The sequence below is a fragment of the Stylophora pistillata genome, chromosome 2, assembly GCF_964205215.1.
Source record: "Stylophora pistillata chromosome 2, jaStyPist1.2, whole genome shotgun sequence".
Taxonomy (NCBI): domain Eukaryota; kingdom Metazoa; phylum Cnidaria; class Anthozoa; order Scleractinia; family Pocilloporidae; genus Stylophora; species Stylophora pistillata.
In genome coordinates, this window is record NC_142520.1 from 27,490,675 (window position 1) to 27,504,653 (window position 13,979).

At 39.7% G+C, this 13,979-nt stretch overlaps 1 protein-coding gene across 3 annotated transcripts; it reads left to right on the forward strand.

Annotated features, from left to right (window-relative positions):
• The first annotated feature begins 1,849 nt into the window (after window positions 1-1,849).
• Window positions 1,850-13,195, forward strand: LOC111333696 (uncharacterized). Of its 3 annotated transcripts, none has more exons than XM_022939332.2 (8): window positions 1,850-2,009; window positions 2,949-3,069; window positions 8,220-8,383; window positions 8,553-8,629; window positions 9,192-9,655; window positions 10,507-10,792; window positions 12,162-12,275; window positions 12,808-13,195. In XM_022939332.2, exons 2-8 carry the CDS (start codon window positions 2,977-2,979, stop codon window positions 12,852-12,854), a joined length of 1,245 nt encoding a protein of 414 aa, XP_022795067.1. In that variant the 5' UTR covers window positions 1,850-2,009; window positions 2,949-2,976; the 3' UTR covers window positions 12,855-13,195. The 3 variants fall into 3 exon arrangements, with proteins under 3 accessions (XP_022795067.1, XP_022795068.1, XP_022795066.1); XM_022939333.2 differs by lacking the exon at window positions 1,850-2,009 and adding an exon at window positions 2,044-2,174; XM_022939331.2 differs by lacking the exons at window positions 1,850-2,009; window positions 2,949-3,069 and adding an exon at window positions 4,999-7,136.
• Window positions 13,196-13,979: the final 784 nt, after the last annotated feature.

A 13,979-nucleotide genomic window follows, 5' to 3' on the forward strand; every position in this document is an offset into this window, starting at 1 on the left:
ACCCGAACACAGAATTTCCTTAGTAAATTAACAAAAACTTTCAATGAAAAGTTAAAATTCTGCTACTTGCTAAGAATACTGCAAATTTAAGAAGTGCCCAACCTCGAATAAGGGCCCACCGCCCTTGAGGACCAAAAATCTAATAAGCGCACAGAGCGCTTACCGTATTCGAATAAATACGGTACTTACATCGCCGGAAAGCAATGTTTGAGAACACGCTTTCCTTTTGGGGTGGAGTTCCTGTATAGAAGAGATTCGCAGTTCACTTATCGCATCACTTATGATACTTTCACTTTCAAAGTATGGTTTGAAAATAACTTTCATCGCTCGATAATAAAAGTCCTCTATTGTATTATCGGTTTCTGTAAAGAGATTGATGAACAGAGAATCAAAACGTTTTTATCTGAACAACATGCTACAAAACGGGAGCAAGGATTCAAATGATTAAATGGTCAACGAATTCAAACTTGTTGTCGTCCATTTTGCGCGCCCAAACCCGATGCAGATCTGTGCATGCGCGTGGATTCAATGCTGGATAGAAAAACTGTGGAAAATCAGGACTGGGCCACCGGGCCTCCGTGTCGCAGGCCGTTGTGGGCCGCTGGGCCTTCGGACTGCCAGGCCGCTGGGCCGTGGGCCGCGCTCCGCGGGCCGCGGGCCGCAGCCTGCTTTTAGCAAAACCCCTATAAAAGTAGATTCAGGCGCCACATCGTTTGTTAGAGTCACTTCCTTAATTTTGTCATTTTCAAGTTTAAAAAAAAAGAAGACATTATGATGGCCGTTTGGAAATAAGCCAATAACAAAACGTTCGATCTGTAATTCGCTGGTGGAAATGTAGCCTTCTCCCGGTTGGCTCAATTGGTTAGAGCGTCGGATTGTGTTGTGCGGGAGGTCGAGGATTCGAGCCCCGGCCGGACCGATGCTCATGGTCTTAAAATAAGTGAGGAGAATTTGCTACCTTTCTTTAATCAAGAAATGGATAGATATTCTAGTCTTCTCGGATAAGGACGAACGAACCGTAGGTCCCATCTCCTGCAGGGTTAGGGGTAGGAGACGTTAATTTCCCACCCACGAGATTACTGTGTTGTGGATGTCCTCCCCTGGGGTGGGATGGGTGGGAATTGGCCCTGAAAAGCCCCCATGGGGAGCGGTCAACTTACGTATGTATGTATGTAACTGTCTTGTGCGTTTGAAATGCTGAGGTCTAAAAGAGGATTATGTGAAGACATGTTCAAGTATTTAAGTTAGATTACCTCTTTAAAATTACCCTTTTTTATGCTGCTCACTCAAAAGAAACAGATTATCAAAATTTAAATGTTTTAGATAGAACCTAAGCCTGAGGTATGGTCTTCTTCGTTAAATTAGTAAACGTAGAAAACTGAAGAAGTGTTAAGTGTGACTGGAACACAGAGCTTTTTATGACCACTTTTTATCTGTTTACCGAAGTAATGTTGAGAAGACACTCGTCGAAAAGATTGTAAATGGCTTGCCTCCAGTTTAATTTGTTAGTGTTCTTTTAACATTCCGCGTGGAATATTACGCAGGAAAATCGATAACACGTGTTCCTCATTTACTTCACTTTCTTTCGAAAAAAAAAAATATAACGGCTGACAAAAGGGATCCAGTTCAAAGGGTGCTTACTGTCTAACGGCGGGTCTGCAGTCGCCATTCATGATATTAAATATTTGGATTTTCTCATTGCGCACGCAGTCTTGCTATTGTTAGCACTAAAGAGCTATCATCTTCACTTGTAGTTTTTTTGTGCTCTGTGTTCCACTTGAAAGGTCGCAGATTGCGTTGCTAATTGGCTGTAACCATTCAGTTGAAACAAAGGCTTTTGTTTTCATACTCAAAGCAGTGTCTTGACAACGAAGACAATCAGCGGGTGACCAAACAGCATAATTCGAGTCAATAATCGCCAATTTTCGCCCGAAATTCCGGTTTCCAGTCACACTTATACTACAGACCTTCGCATGATGAAGTAAAATTCCAGAGCAATTTCGTAACAGGTAAGCTTATATAAAAATTCCATCACTCCATTACGTTGTTCTTGACCTATGTTCTGCATGAAAGCATCACCCGGCTTCGAATTTCGAAGGCAAGCAACAGTCAACTTTTGCTTTCTCAAGGCTAAGTTTTATGTTTTTGTCGATTATCTTAAGGTCTATAATCTGGTAAGTTCGAAAGCAACTTTCAGTTTACTTTCCTTAATTGAATTCGTAATGTAATTGAAGGTAGAGTTTCTTTAACTGAGATAAAGCAAATTGTGTTCGATCGCAATTATTGTATTGTGTTGTTCTGAGTGAACTTCAAACAAATTTGCTTCTCGTAAGACTACAGTGCCAAAATATGTTTAGAACTTGGCGGTAAACTTTGATTAAACTGATCATATTTCGTTTCGAACGTTGATTCTTTTTAAATAGTTACCGTATGCCGTGATACGTCTTGGCGAGGAGAGAATTCATTAATTACATGTACATGTGTCCCATTTCGCGACTGAGATTTTTATTCCAACAACTTGTCCAGCTTTGTTTACACAAAGATTTTAACTTTTATTTCCATTAAGGACGAAGGGAAGCTATAATTTATCTAATATGTCTCGAGAAATAACCAGTTAAAGTTAGTTTTTGTTCGACACTGTAATATTTCCGGCTTTCGCCACGCACATAATGAAGCTGGTCAACGCAAGAAATAATTAAGATTTTTATGCCATTACTCGAAAAAAAAAAAAAAAGAGTTCTCCTCATGGTGAACTTTTTTTCAATCAAAGGATAACGTCGAACACGTGTGGCTCACATGGAGAATCAAAGACAGTGTTTTGTAGGCGTTTTGATGTTACGTCAAGTCTCATACCGCTTTGAGCACTGGTGTTGTGTGACAAAGCAGAAGTCACGCAATATTATGATGCGCTACCTTAGAATTTACACAATTTACTCTTTCATTTTTAGAGCAAAGCAGGACAGGCTTCGGTGAGAGATGCAAGAGAAGTTCAGAAGTTCATCATCCACTCCTACAGGGGTGAAGACTTTTCGGTTGCAACCGTCTCTTGACAATACTTCAATAATGAAGGTTAGCAATCAGTTGTCTTGAAGGCTTTTGTTAACATATAGCAGCTAGTCCGATGAGCCGTAGATTGAAGTGGTGGTCCTTATTTAGGCCTGGGCCAGGCCACTGTGTTTTAAACTTGGGCAAGACACTTTACTCGTACAGTATCTCTCTCCACTGGAGGGTTAACAGCAAGTGATACATTTCTGAGATCATTGGGATGGACTTGTGTAGAGTCTGTGTGGAGTGAGAAACAAAGCTCTTTGTTACTTCATTCTATGAGGCTCGGATAAGCTTTGTGATAATTGGGATGGACTTGTGTTGAGTCTATGTGGAGTGAGAAACAAAGCTCTTTGTTAATTCATTCTATGAGGCTCAGATAAGCTTTGCAATAATTGGGATGGACTTGTGTAGAGTCTATGTGGAGTGAGAAACAAAGCTCTTTGCTACTTCAGTCTTTGAGGCTCGGATAAGCTTTGCAATAATTGGGATGGACTTGTGTAGAGTCTGTGTGGAGTGAGAAACAAAGCTCTTTGTTACTTCAGTCTTTGAGGCTCGGATAAGCTTTGTGATAATTGGGATGGACTTGTGTAGAGTCTATGTGGAGTGAGAAACAAAGCTCTTTGTTACTTCATTCTTTGAGGCTCGGATAAGCTTTGTGATAATTGGGATGGACTTGTGTAGAGTCTATGTGGAGTGAGAAACAAAGCTCTTTGTTACTTCATTCTTTGAGGCTCGGATAAGCTTTGTGGTAATTGGGATGGACTTGTGTAGAGTCTATGTGGAGTGAGAAACAAAGCTCTTTGTTACTTCATTCTTTGAGGCTGGGATAAGCTTCAACAGTGATGATCTGCTGAGTTTGCCTGCAAGACTGAACTTACTTATCACTGACGTAAGAGAACCATGTAAACTCCCAGCTTCTTTTCAAGCAAAATACCTTACTTTTAACTTTAGGATTATTTTATAATTAACAAATAGTCTAGTCTAATGGGCTGTAGTTGAGAGATTTTTTAAATGGGTACAAGAGTCACACTGTGTCACACCCAGACTTGACCCTTTCTATCCCATGAGTGACCAAGACAGAATTTCTCCTTACAATATCAATACAATATCAAGCAAACAAGTGCTGAGAGTGAAGAAAAATATCAATGAGAGATTATTAATGGATCAAATACTAAATTCCCCAAACTAGTGTCATGAGAATTGTGTAGCAGACAGTAAGGAGAGTTATGTATAAGATCTTCAGAGTGAAAGGGTTAACTTGCTCTATCTTCATGTGTTTTACCAAATGAGGGACAATTTTTGGATGAGCAATAAGATTCATGCGTTGAGATTCTTCCAATTCACTCTTTTTTGTTACCTCAATTATAAGGTGATATGTTGTCCTATTTAAAAAGATCATAGTAAAGTCTGTCAATGGCCTGGTTATGCAGTCACAAATTACAACACCTTTTAATCAATATTCACATCACTTAAATACATTTTGCAACTTTAATATTCTTTGTTAACATATAGTCATACATAATAATTTGAATATATCAACAAAGTTGAAATGGTAAATTGGCCACCGTAACGATTACAAATGCTGACGTTTCGAGCGTTAGCCCTTCGTCGGAGCGAATAGAGGAATTGTGGGTTGTGTGTGCTTTTAAAGGAAGAAAATGGAGCTACGTTATTGGTGGGGAGCATAACTGTCTAGTCATACAGTTATGGTGATCTATTCAATCACCTTATCAAGAGGTGAAGGATCACATCAACCTCAGGACCCCTCCCCTCCCCCCCTCCCAAACTACCACCCTGCTCTTCAATCTGTAAAGAAATTTTCAAAAATTCAGTTGTCTGACAAGTTGTTCTAAAGAGTGTCTTTTTCTATGTCAGAGATTATCTGTCAGTATATCTTCTCACGTGTGTCTTTGTTTGTTTGTTTGCTTGTCAGTGAGTGTTTTTGTTTGTCTGTCTCAGTGATTGAAATTATTAGAAAAAAGGCTGCTTTCAACATACATTTCTGTAGAGCAATTCTTGAAACAAGCTTGCAATGTGCGAGAATTTTACGCGTGCAAAGGAATAAGAAGGACTATATTTCTGGAGTAAAGCTATAGTAACACTCTTACGGCAAAATGACGGCATTTTTGTATTACCATTGTTTGTTTCCATTTGTTGTGGATAAGCTCAAACCAAAACAGATAAGGTTGCCGTTTTTAGCAAAATTTCTATCGAACCTCATTAAACGCTCCTTAAACGCGTCGAATCCGCAAGGCATGTACACTAATTTTACCGCTGTGTCACTTGGCTGTGGCAACTTTCGCACCTGAACAAACGTTTAACGGCTGTGTTTCTTCACTGGCGCTGCTGCGCGGGCATCCCGCGTGCTTTTCTTAAATTGTTGAGAATCTTTCATCGTGCTAAGCAAGATTTTACAAAGATTACATATTGTTCATCAGTAAACTCCTAATCAGGCCTCTAAAGTCCTCTGATAATGTGGATACTTTCTATTGTCGTCTTGTTGTGAGTGAGGACAGTGTCAAAAGTTTTTGACAAAAGTAAATGAAAAGACTAAAAATGGGAAAGGAAAACATTTTCTTTGCTGATTTGAAAAGTACAATTGGATTTTCTTTTCTTTTTCACGTGTCAACCATAAGTGGATTGCAGTTTTTCAATCCCACTTTATAGAGACAGCAGTCTGAAAAGACGACACTACAAGCTAGTTTCACAGAATTTTTCCCGCGAATTGATCAGTTAGCTTTGTAGTCATTGCGGTCACAACGCGGTTTCTTGATTTTGCTCCAAACATGTGAGTGCGTGGACTTTAATTGTGTTTCAATTTATTGGTTTCTCATTGTGTCAGTGATTACGTAGCAGAAGAGTCGAGATTGGAAATGAAAATGCGTATTTCTATAATAACTGAAATACTACGAGCGCCCTGATTGATAAAAGAAGAAAACCCGTAGAAAATGGAAAAAAAATTTATGTTAATTTCATAAAAAAAAGACCACACTTTCTAGTACCCCACCCTCTATCGTTTTACCGGCGTTATAATCCACTCGAAAGTTTGTAACTCGCTGGCTTTCGCTTCGTGATGTTCACAAACTTTTATCGTGTTCCACCAACATTCCGCGTGGTTTATTATGCTGATAAACTGATGAAAAACTTCAAAGCGTGGTCCTTTGCTCGAACATTCCCTAGTTTTTATTATTATTGTTATTATTATTATTATTACTTTATTATTATAATTTTTTTTTCCTTTCAAAGGGAACGCACAGATTAATCCCGTGAATGTTGCGTTTTGCAGTGATAACTTCCGAAGATATTCCTCAATTTTTATAATCATCCGCGTGGAATTCTTAAGTATACACTTATACCCTTTTATTCTTCTTTCTTCAAAACCACGGAAGTCGTAAGAAAAGATTTTGAGAAAATTGCAATGATGTATAGAAATGATTGTTATTTGTTATATCCGTCGAAATTCATTTCGTAGCAGGCTTATTTAAATACGGAGCAAAATTCTGTTGACTTTGTTACCAGCTGCTAAGAATGTATTTATTTTTTGCCGTAAGGATTTAAGTGGTTTTCCTGTTACTGTTTTACAATTCTCACCTTGGCAACAGCTCTGCTTTTTGTTTTTGTGATGGAAATTTGTTTTAATTTGCAATCAAACTTCGAGTGTCAAAACTTTTGTGTACAACAAGCCGAGCATGGCTTTTAACTTCAGCCTGTTGGCTCTTTTATTAACAAGCTCATGGGAATCGCGATGGAGTAAGAAGATTAATTGTTTAAGTGTCTCGATGCAAATTTGCTCTCCTGTCATAGTTACCGTCTTCGTTTAGCACCGGCTGGTAAAAAATTGAACCTTTGCATTCTCGAAGAAAATGCGTGAAACTCTCGCACCAGTGAAATGTGCCATACAAGAAAAGAATGCGAATTTAGACGTGGATATCATCAGAAGGGATCGAGCAATTTTATACCGCGTACAACCACGAAGAGTCATGACAGTTCGGAAAGAGGCTTTAAAATGGAAACAGATTCCCGTGGCGCGGGTCGAAGAGCTACTAACTGCTGGCTTGGATCGAAATGACAAACAATCTTCGTCAAAGGTTATTCATGTAATGTGTAAATATGTTTGTTTGTTTGTGTCAGGAGTCATTTTAGTGAGGGTAGCCTCAGCAATTTCAAGATTTTTGAAGTAAATGCATACATCGCTTATTTTTTTTAGCGAAAGCTTAAGCTTCAAAGTATCACTTGCGCTAATGGAAGGTTTATTGAGGAAATTTATCTTCTTTCGTAACCCACTAAACTTTTCGGCTCCCTATTGTCATTTTGCATTTATGTTTGGATCAACGCCTCCATCGAATACCGCTTCAAAGGTGACCCATAGTTTGCGTTTAAAATTTTGTTGTTTTGCCCTTTAAAAGCTTACGTTTCGATTTCCTTTACGATTTTAGATGTTTGTTTTTTGGTCTTTTTGTTTTCACAGGTGTAAATTGCGGTGTGTAATTTCGCTTACTCACTGATTCGTTGAACAGTTGCTATGAACAATTAACCTCAATCGAGCACGTGATCACTCAAAAAGCTCGAAAGGTGGACTTTGTAAAGCTGTATCACGCACGGATTATTGAATTCTTAGCATGAAAATCTCCGTAGTTTTATCTTTTCGGGCTGACAAGTAATTTACCTAATTTTCGGTCGAACCGTAAGAGTCCAAAGAGGGCTAGCTAGAAAAACCTGTTTCACCTTTCATTCCTACGAGTCTCGTTGTCAATTTCGAGAAAAACGTGTACTGTTTGCAGAGCGAATGATATTTTGCAACTTTTTATTTCGCTTTCCGCGCGAGTGCTCAACCAATGAGCCTGGCACACGCTCGCAACTCGTGGTGTGTGTTACACCACGCGAGGAACTTCGTGTGTTAATTCATAGTTGTGTTACGCTGGTCAATTGTTAATTTGCTAAAGTTTAGTGGGCGATCTCCTAAAAAATTTCCAACCTAATTCAACACAGCATACCCTGAGTAGGTAGTGCGCGGTAAAAATGTTAGCTATACTCGCGTGAAGGAGCAAAAACGCGCGGGAGAGGCTCCTTTGGCGGGTGGTCGTTCAGATTCTTTGCGGTCTAGATTTTGAGTAACACCTTGTCCTCTTTTTTTTTTTTTTTTTTTTTTTTTTTTTTTTTTCCCCAAATAGTATCAGTCAAGACCATCCAGTACTGCGTCATATTCTCAGGGACCGTCTCCAAGGCACACATCTAGTCCCTTATCACCCGCACCTCCAGCACAGCGGGCCAGTAGCGCCGAGAAGACTAATGGAGTGAGGACCCAATCAGCGAGGTCCATAGGGACGCAAAGATGGTGTGTTTTTGATTGACGTTAATGGGATAATTGTATTTTTAAGCTGATTTTTTAAGTGAATAAGAACAAAGAGATTTTGTCCATGTTGAGTATTTTAAGTGCAGCTTTAAATCAACTCGCACTGATCTAAATTCTTCTCTCTAATATATATACTGCTATTTCTCTGCAGTCTTGAGAGGGCAGCTAGTGCAGGCGTGGTGAGAGAAAAACCTTCAGCGCCGGAAAACAGACCACGTGAGAGGCCAGGTTAGTTTAATCACTTGTCACTGGTAAACCAGGCAATTGCTGCCTGGTAATTTAAAAGAACGAGTTTTGTGCTTATCCCTTACGATGCGTTTCAAAGTTTATTTCTTTTTTGTACTGTTAAAGTACTTCCCAATTTCTGCGGGTTTTTTTCGACAACAATTTCTCGTTTAAGCTGCTCGGAATCATCTGATTTTGTTTCAGACAAGCTACACTGGAAGAGGTGGATCGAGAAAGAAAGTGGCGTTGATAACTGCTTTTAACTTGAAATAGTTTTACTTTCTACTGAACCAATACGCTTATAGAAAATGCAGCTTAAAATTGTTCGTTTTAGGAGTTAGCTGCCTTTCTGCATAAGAAATTTTAGCTTGGCTCATTTATTAAGAATTTAAACTTGCGCGTCTCTGACGTCACTTTTTCTCTCGATTCACTGTCCTTAATCTAACCCCATTGATAATCTGATAATTAAGACAGCCAAAATTAGTAAAAAAAGAAACAAACTACTAGTTGAAACCCAACAGGCAATACCTGAACTACATGACTTTTACTTGTTTTCCTTTTTCAGGTTCGTCTCATAGCAACCACACTGTAACATACAGTTCACGAAGTGCCTCCTGCCAACCACCTCGTATGTATGAAAGAGAAGGAATCCGAACCGCAGCGAAGTTGAACCGACCACTGGGTAAGTTCTACCTCTGCCAAGAGGAAAGGGATCGAGTGCGCTCGGCAAGGCGCCCGAAGTCGCCGTCGAGATTCGACGGAACGCCAGTTGAACTGCCAAGCTTTATGAAAACGAACAAATTTCTCCGACACGAAGATTTAAGCATGGGACAGAAACAATACATCTGGGGAGTGGCGCGCATCTACTCTGTCACCCAACTGATGAATCTGAAGCAAAGACAGTATCAGAATCTGTTGGATTATGAGTTTAGTAGAAGAATTCAGAATAAAGAACTGAAAGAACACGAGAGAGTTAAAGAGTGGAAAGATTACCAGCGTTACTCTAAGTTTATCAAGAGATACGAGCAGGTAATACCCTACACTCTTTTAAGTTGTTTACCTTTGCGCTTGTTCCAGAGACCAAAGTAGTAAAGAGGATGTGTACCCAGTTTATATCTTCGTATGGCTTTCTGTGTACTGTAACATGTTGCAAATTGTTTCAAGAATCTCTCGAGATAGATTAATTGTCGCCCGGTTGGCTCTCGTTGTAGAGCACTGTATTGCCGTGCGGGAGGTTGAGGGTTCAAGCCCCAGACCGGACCAACACTCAGGGTGTTAAAATAATTGAGGAGAATATGCTGCCTTTGCCATAATATCTGTAATTGGTTAGATATTCTAGTCTTCTCGGATACGGACGAAAACCCGTAGGCCCCGTCTCCTGCATTTTCTTTTTACTGATTAGCGAGGGACGTTAAAGAACCCACACACTTGTCGCAAAGAGTAGAGAACGTAGCTGCCAGTGTTGTGGTCTAGCCTCGTCATGGTCTGGCCTCGTTGGCCTCGTCGTGGTCTGGCCTCGTTGTTATTCATACGTTATTCATACTTAAGCCAGCCTTAAGCTGAACTGGGCCAGCTTGTCTAAAAATCACTGATGCATGAATACATACATGCATTCATACGATACTTCTAGAAGAAAGGGGCCAACAACTTACTCAAATAGAGGGCTTTTGAGTGTCGTTTAATCAAAAATAAGTAATCAAGGCTCACTACTTTTCAGAAGAAAGGAAAATACGTCAAGGAGCCAATGAGAGCTCAAAGTAAAACCGACCAAACTTCTTAAAGCGCGGGAAAACTTGGGTTACCAAGTCGTGATTGGCTCTCTCCATTTATTTTTGTTGTAGGATAAATTTAAAGCCAAAATACTATTCTTTTCGTCGTAGCGAATTCCGGGGAGCAGGTCAAGCCCAGCGCGCTCGCCTTGTGAGGAAGCTTCGCATGTTCATAGGCACATGATCAAAGGTTGGACCACAGATCCACATGCAAACGAAGCCTATAGACCATCCAGTAAAACAGGTTATAGCGCCAGGGAGCGACTAACGTCTCCTGAGAGTACGCAAGAAAACGAAGAGGATGCGCCTGACAGTGAAACTGAGCAGTACAGGCTCAGGTTGATTATTTTACCAGGAGACAAGGAGAAGATTGGGACCGAAGATGACGTTACGACAGGTTAGTCAAGTAGTCGGGGGAGGGGGGTGTATTTTCCTTAGCCTTCAGTACAGGCCTCGTGTAGGTATATATTTGACAAGGGGGTATTTGATATCTCTTTGGGAAATGCTTTTTCCACCGTCTTGGATTTTAAAATCAAAAGACGGGTGGGCAGAGAGAGAGAGAGAGAGAGAGAGAGAGAGAGAAAGTCCTACTGAGGAGGTGAGAAAAGCTTTCCCCGTCCCCTCCCTCCCTGTTAATTCTAGCCCTAAGGCAAACATGGCTAATCGCTGAAAGATCGTAAGCTTGTAACGCCAGGCCATCTTTCCTAATAAGCCGCCTATGCTGTTGGCCAGGTAACACGAGGAAATACCATATACCTGTGGGTTTCGCTATCATTTCATCGACTGGAAAGTAATGAAAACAGCTCACATCTAGCTTTGACATGTTGTCAGAGAATATACGCTGCAAACCGACAATGTTCGTAAAAACGTTGTAAGCCCGTGCTTCGACTTCGCAAGGGAGATCTATCTTTGTATCTACATGGAATTTTTCTTCTCTTCCGCTATTTCAAAATGTCAGATGATTGGGGAATAGGTACTGCCGTTATCTTCGAAACGGAGTTCCCTGTTTCGATGAAAACTTGCTACAATGTTCCTTTTTAAAAGATTTACCTCTGTCTGTCTGTTTTGAATTTGATTTCATGACAGGAGTTGAAAATCAAAAACATACAGGAATATTAACGAATGTTTAACCATTTGTCTCACAACAGCCCGTTGCAGAAACGTGAGAGGATTGGGAAAGAGTGTGGTTGCTTTCCGTTTGTTTGAAAAACAAAGCTATTCAAATGAAAGATAAACTAAATTTGAGAGTCTTAAGCAAGAGTAGGAGTATTTAGAGGAGGAAAATGGCAAAATGACAGCTTTTCAAATATCACCTAAAATAGAGAGTTTGTATGGATTGGGTAGACAGGGCAAAAAATTTTAAGGGTTTGTATCGAATTTTCGCAACTTTTGCAAGACTCCGATTTGGACATTTTTCCGCTGAAAACTCTCAAACTTGACTGGATAGCTTTTCATTCAGTAGTGTTTCAGTTGAAATGTTTAGATATTCAATGTAATCAATAAAAGAAACTCGTCCCACTCCTCTCACGTTTCTGCAATGGGCTCTATAGATCGATTAGACATTCGTTATTCTACATAACCACGATGAACAATAACATATTTTACATGCGGGAAATAGATGAGCAGATTGACGATCCTCAAGTATTGTTTCAATTAGTTTTTTCAGATCGAAGCTCTGACGAAAGTAGGGAGGGTTCTTTTTTTTTTTTTATCAGGAACTGAGACAGATTGCATTTACATAATTTTGCTTTCTTCATATCTTGTAGGATCCGATACTGTGGAACAAAAGAATCCTCAGGACACAGGGGAAGGGAGTGACCGTAATGTACCTGATGAAAACGATGAAAACGATGAAGATAACGATACTTCGGCAGATGCAGGTAATATTAAGAGCGCCAATACAGATCGTAACCTGTTGTTGGTTTCGACATGAGGCGAAAACCAAAAAAAAGAACAGTGTGGGACGAGAGGAGAACAGGACGAGACTCGCCTCGTTATCAACCTACCTTCTCGATGAACTCTCTCGTTACCATAGGGAAAGGCTGATTGGAAGTAGTCTAAGAAAGCATCAGTGATCCCCAAGTGGCCTTATTTGAACAATGTGAGCTAATCGCGGCTAGTTGTTTTTTTATTTTTCTAGTTATCTTTTATTTTCATCATATTCCTAGGGTGGTTAAAATTGCTTTCTTAATTTTTAAACGCGGAACCTTGATTGATCCATGATGCCTCAATTTTTTGTTTGCTTTCTTGAAAAAAGTATCGCCGGAATAAATGAACGGTTGTTGTTTGGCTAGTTTCGATCATTTTTAACATAATCGGTCATACTAACACTATTCCTTCCTAAAAAATACCTCCTCATTTTAGCTCAATGTATATATACCTATTTATTTTCTCGCTGTTTTTTTATTCTAGAACGGAAAGAAGAAGAGCCTTCAGCTGATAGTGAGAATTACCTTTAGATTGGTTGACGATACGCAATCAGATTTTGTTTAATGTGTGTAATTCTGAACAAAGATGGATGATAATTTAATTGAGCAGATACTTGGCCAATTCCGGGCGCTCAGTTAGTAAAACGAAGCATAGTAGTACAGCTTGAAAGCTTTTGGCCGTGAAAGGTCTGGGTTCGAGACTATCGTGCCGGTTACTGTTTCGCACGGATTTCGCACCGTTATACTTGTAAAATGCTTCTTCACAACGTGTTGGTTACTTCCTTCATTCGTTAGATTGTTTTTAGTCTATAATGGAGATTTCTATTTTTCAAAAAATAAATAAATAAATAAATAAACGGTTCAGATCGAAATGTGTTTTAAGTTCACACATTTAGCAAGTGAACGAAAAAGGAGTACGAAAAAATTGTACGAAAAAGGAGATTAAGAAGAGCGTGATAACTATATTAACAACTACATTGGCGGCGGTAAGATATTTATCCACGTGTCAAACGCGCATTTCAATGAGTAATTGAATGTTGAAAGAAACTATGCAATGTATTGGTTTAGCCTTTTTCCGCTCTGATTGGTCTCGAAAACTCGCGTCACCCATTTCAACCAATCAGACGTAAAAATCTCTAACTAATCGCGACCTGATCCCTTGCGTTTTTCCCGCCCTTTGGGCAGAGAGCTTTTTGCTATTTTGACTCGTCATGAGAAGTGTTCATAGAGGTAAAAGTGAAATAAATAACGCAGAAATTTGAACCAAAATAGGTGCCATCGACGCATACTTAAGCCAAGCTGGGGAGACTTAAGGGAATAACATGACAAGACAGCTTGAAATAAAGATTGCTTTCGTTTTAAACTTTGCAACTATTGTTGATGCTGTAAATAGAGATCCAGATTGAAAAAATGATCCGTCTGTTGTTGGGGCTGAGATACAAACAAATTGTAACTTTGAAGCGCACCTATATGACTGTAGCTTCCTTCTGGATTCTATCCACTGTCACAGCGTTATGCTTCTATCTGGATAGCCGTAGACCTTCTTGGTATGGGTATATAGTTACACCATTTTGCTTGGTTATTTCATTCGCCTCGTACACAAAGATATTCTGCTCTCTTAGTCATCTTGCTGGGAAAGGAGATTAAATCTGTAAC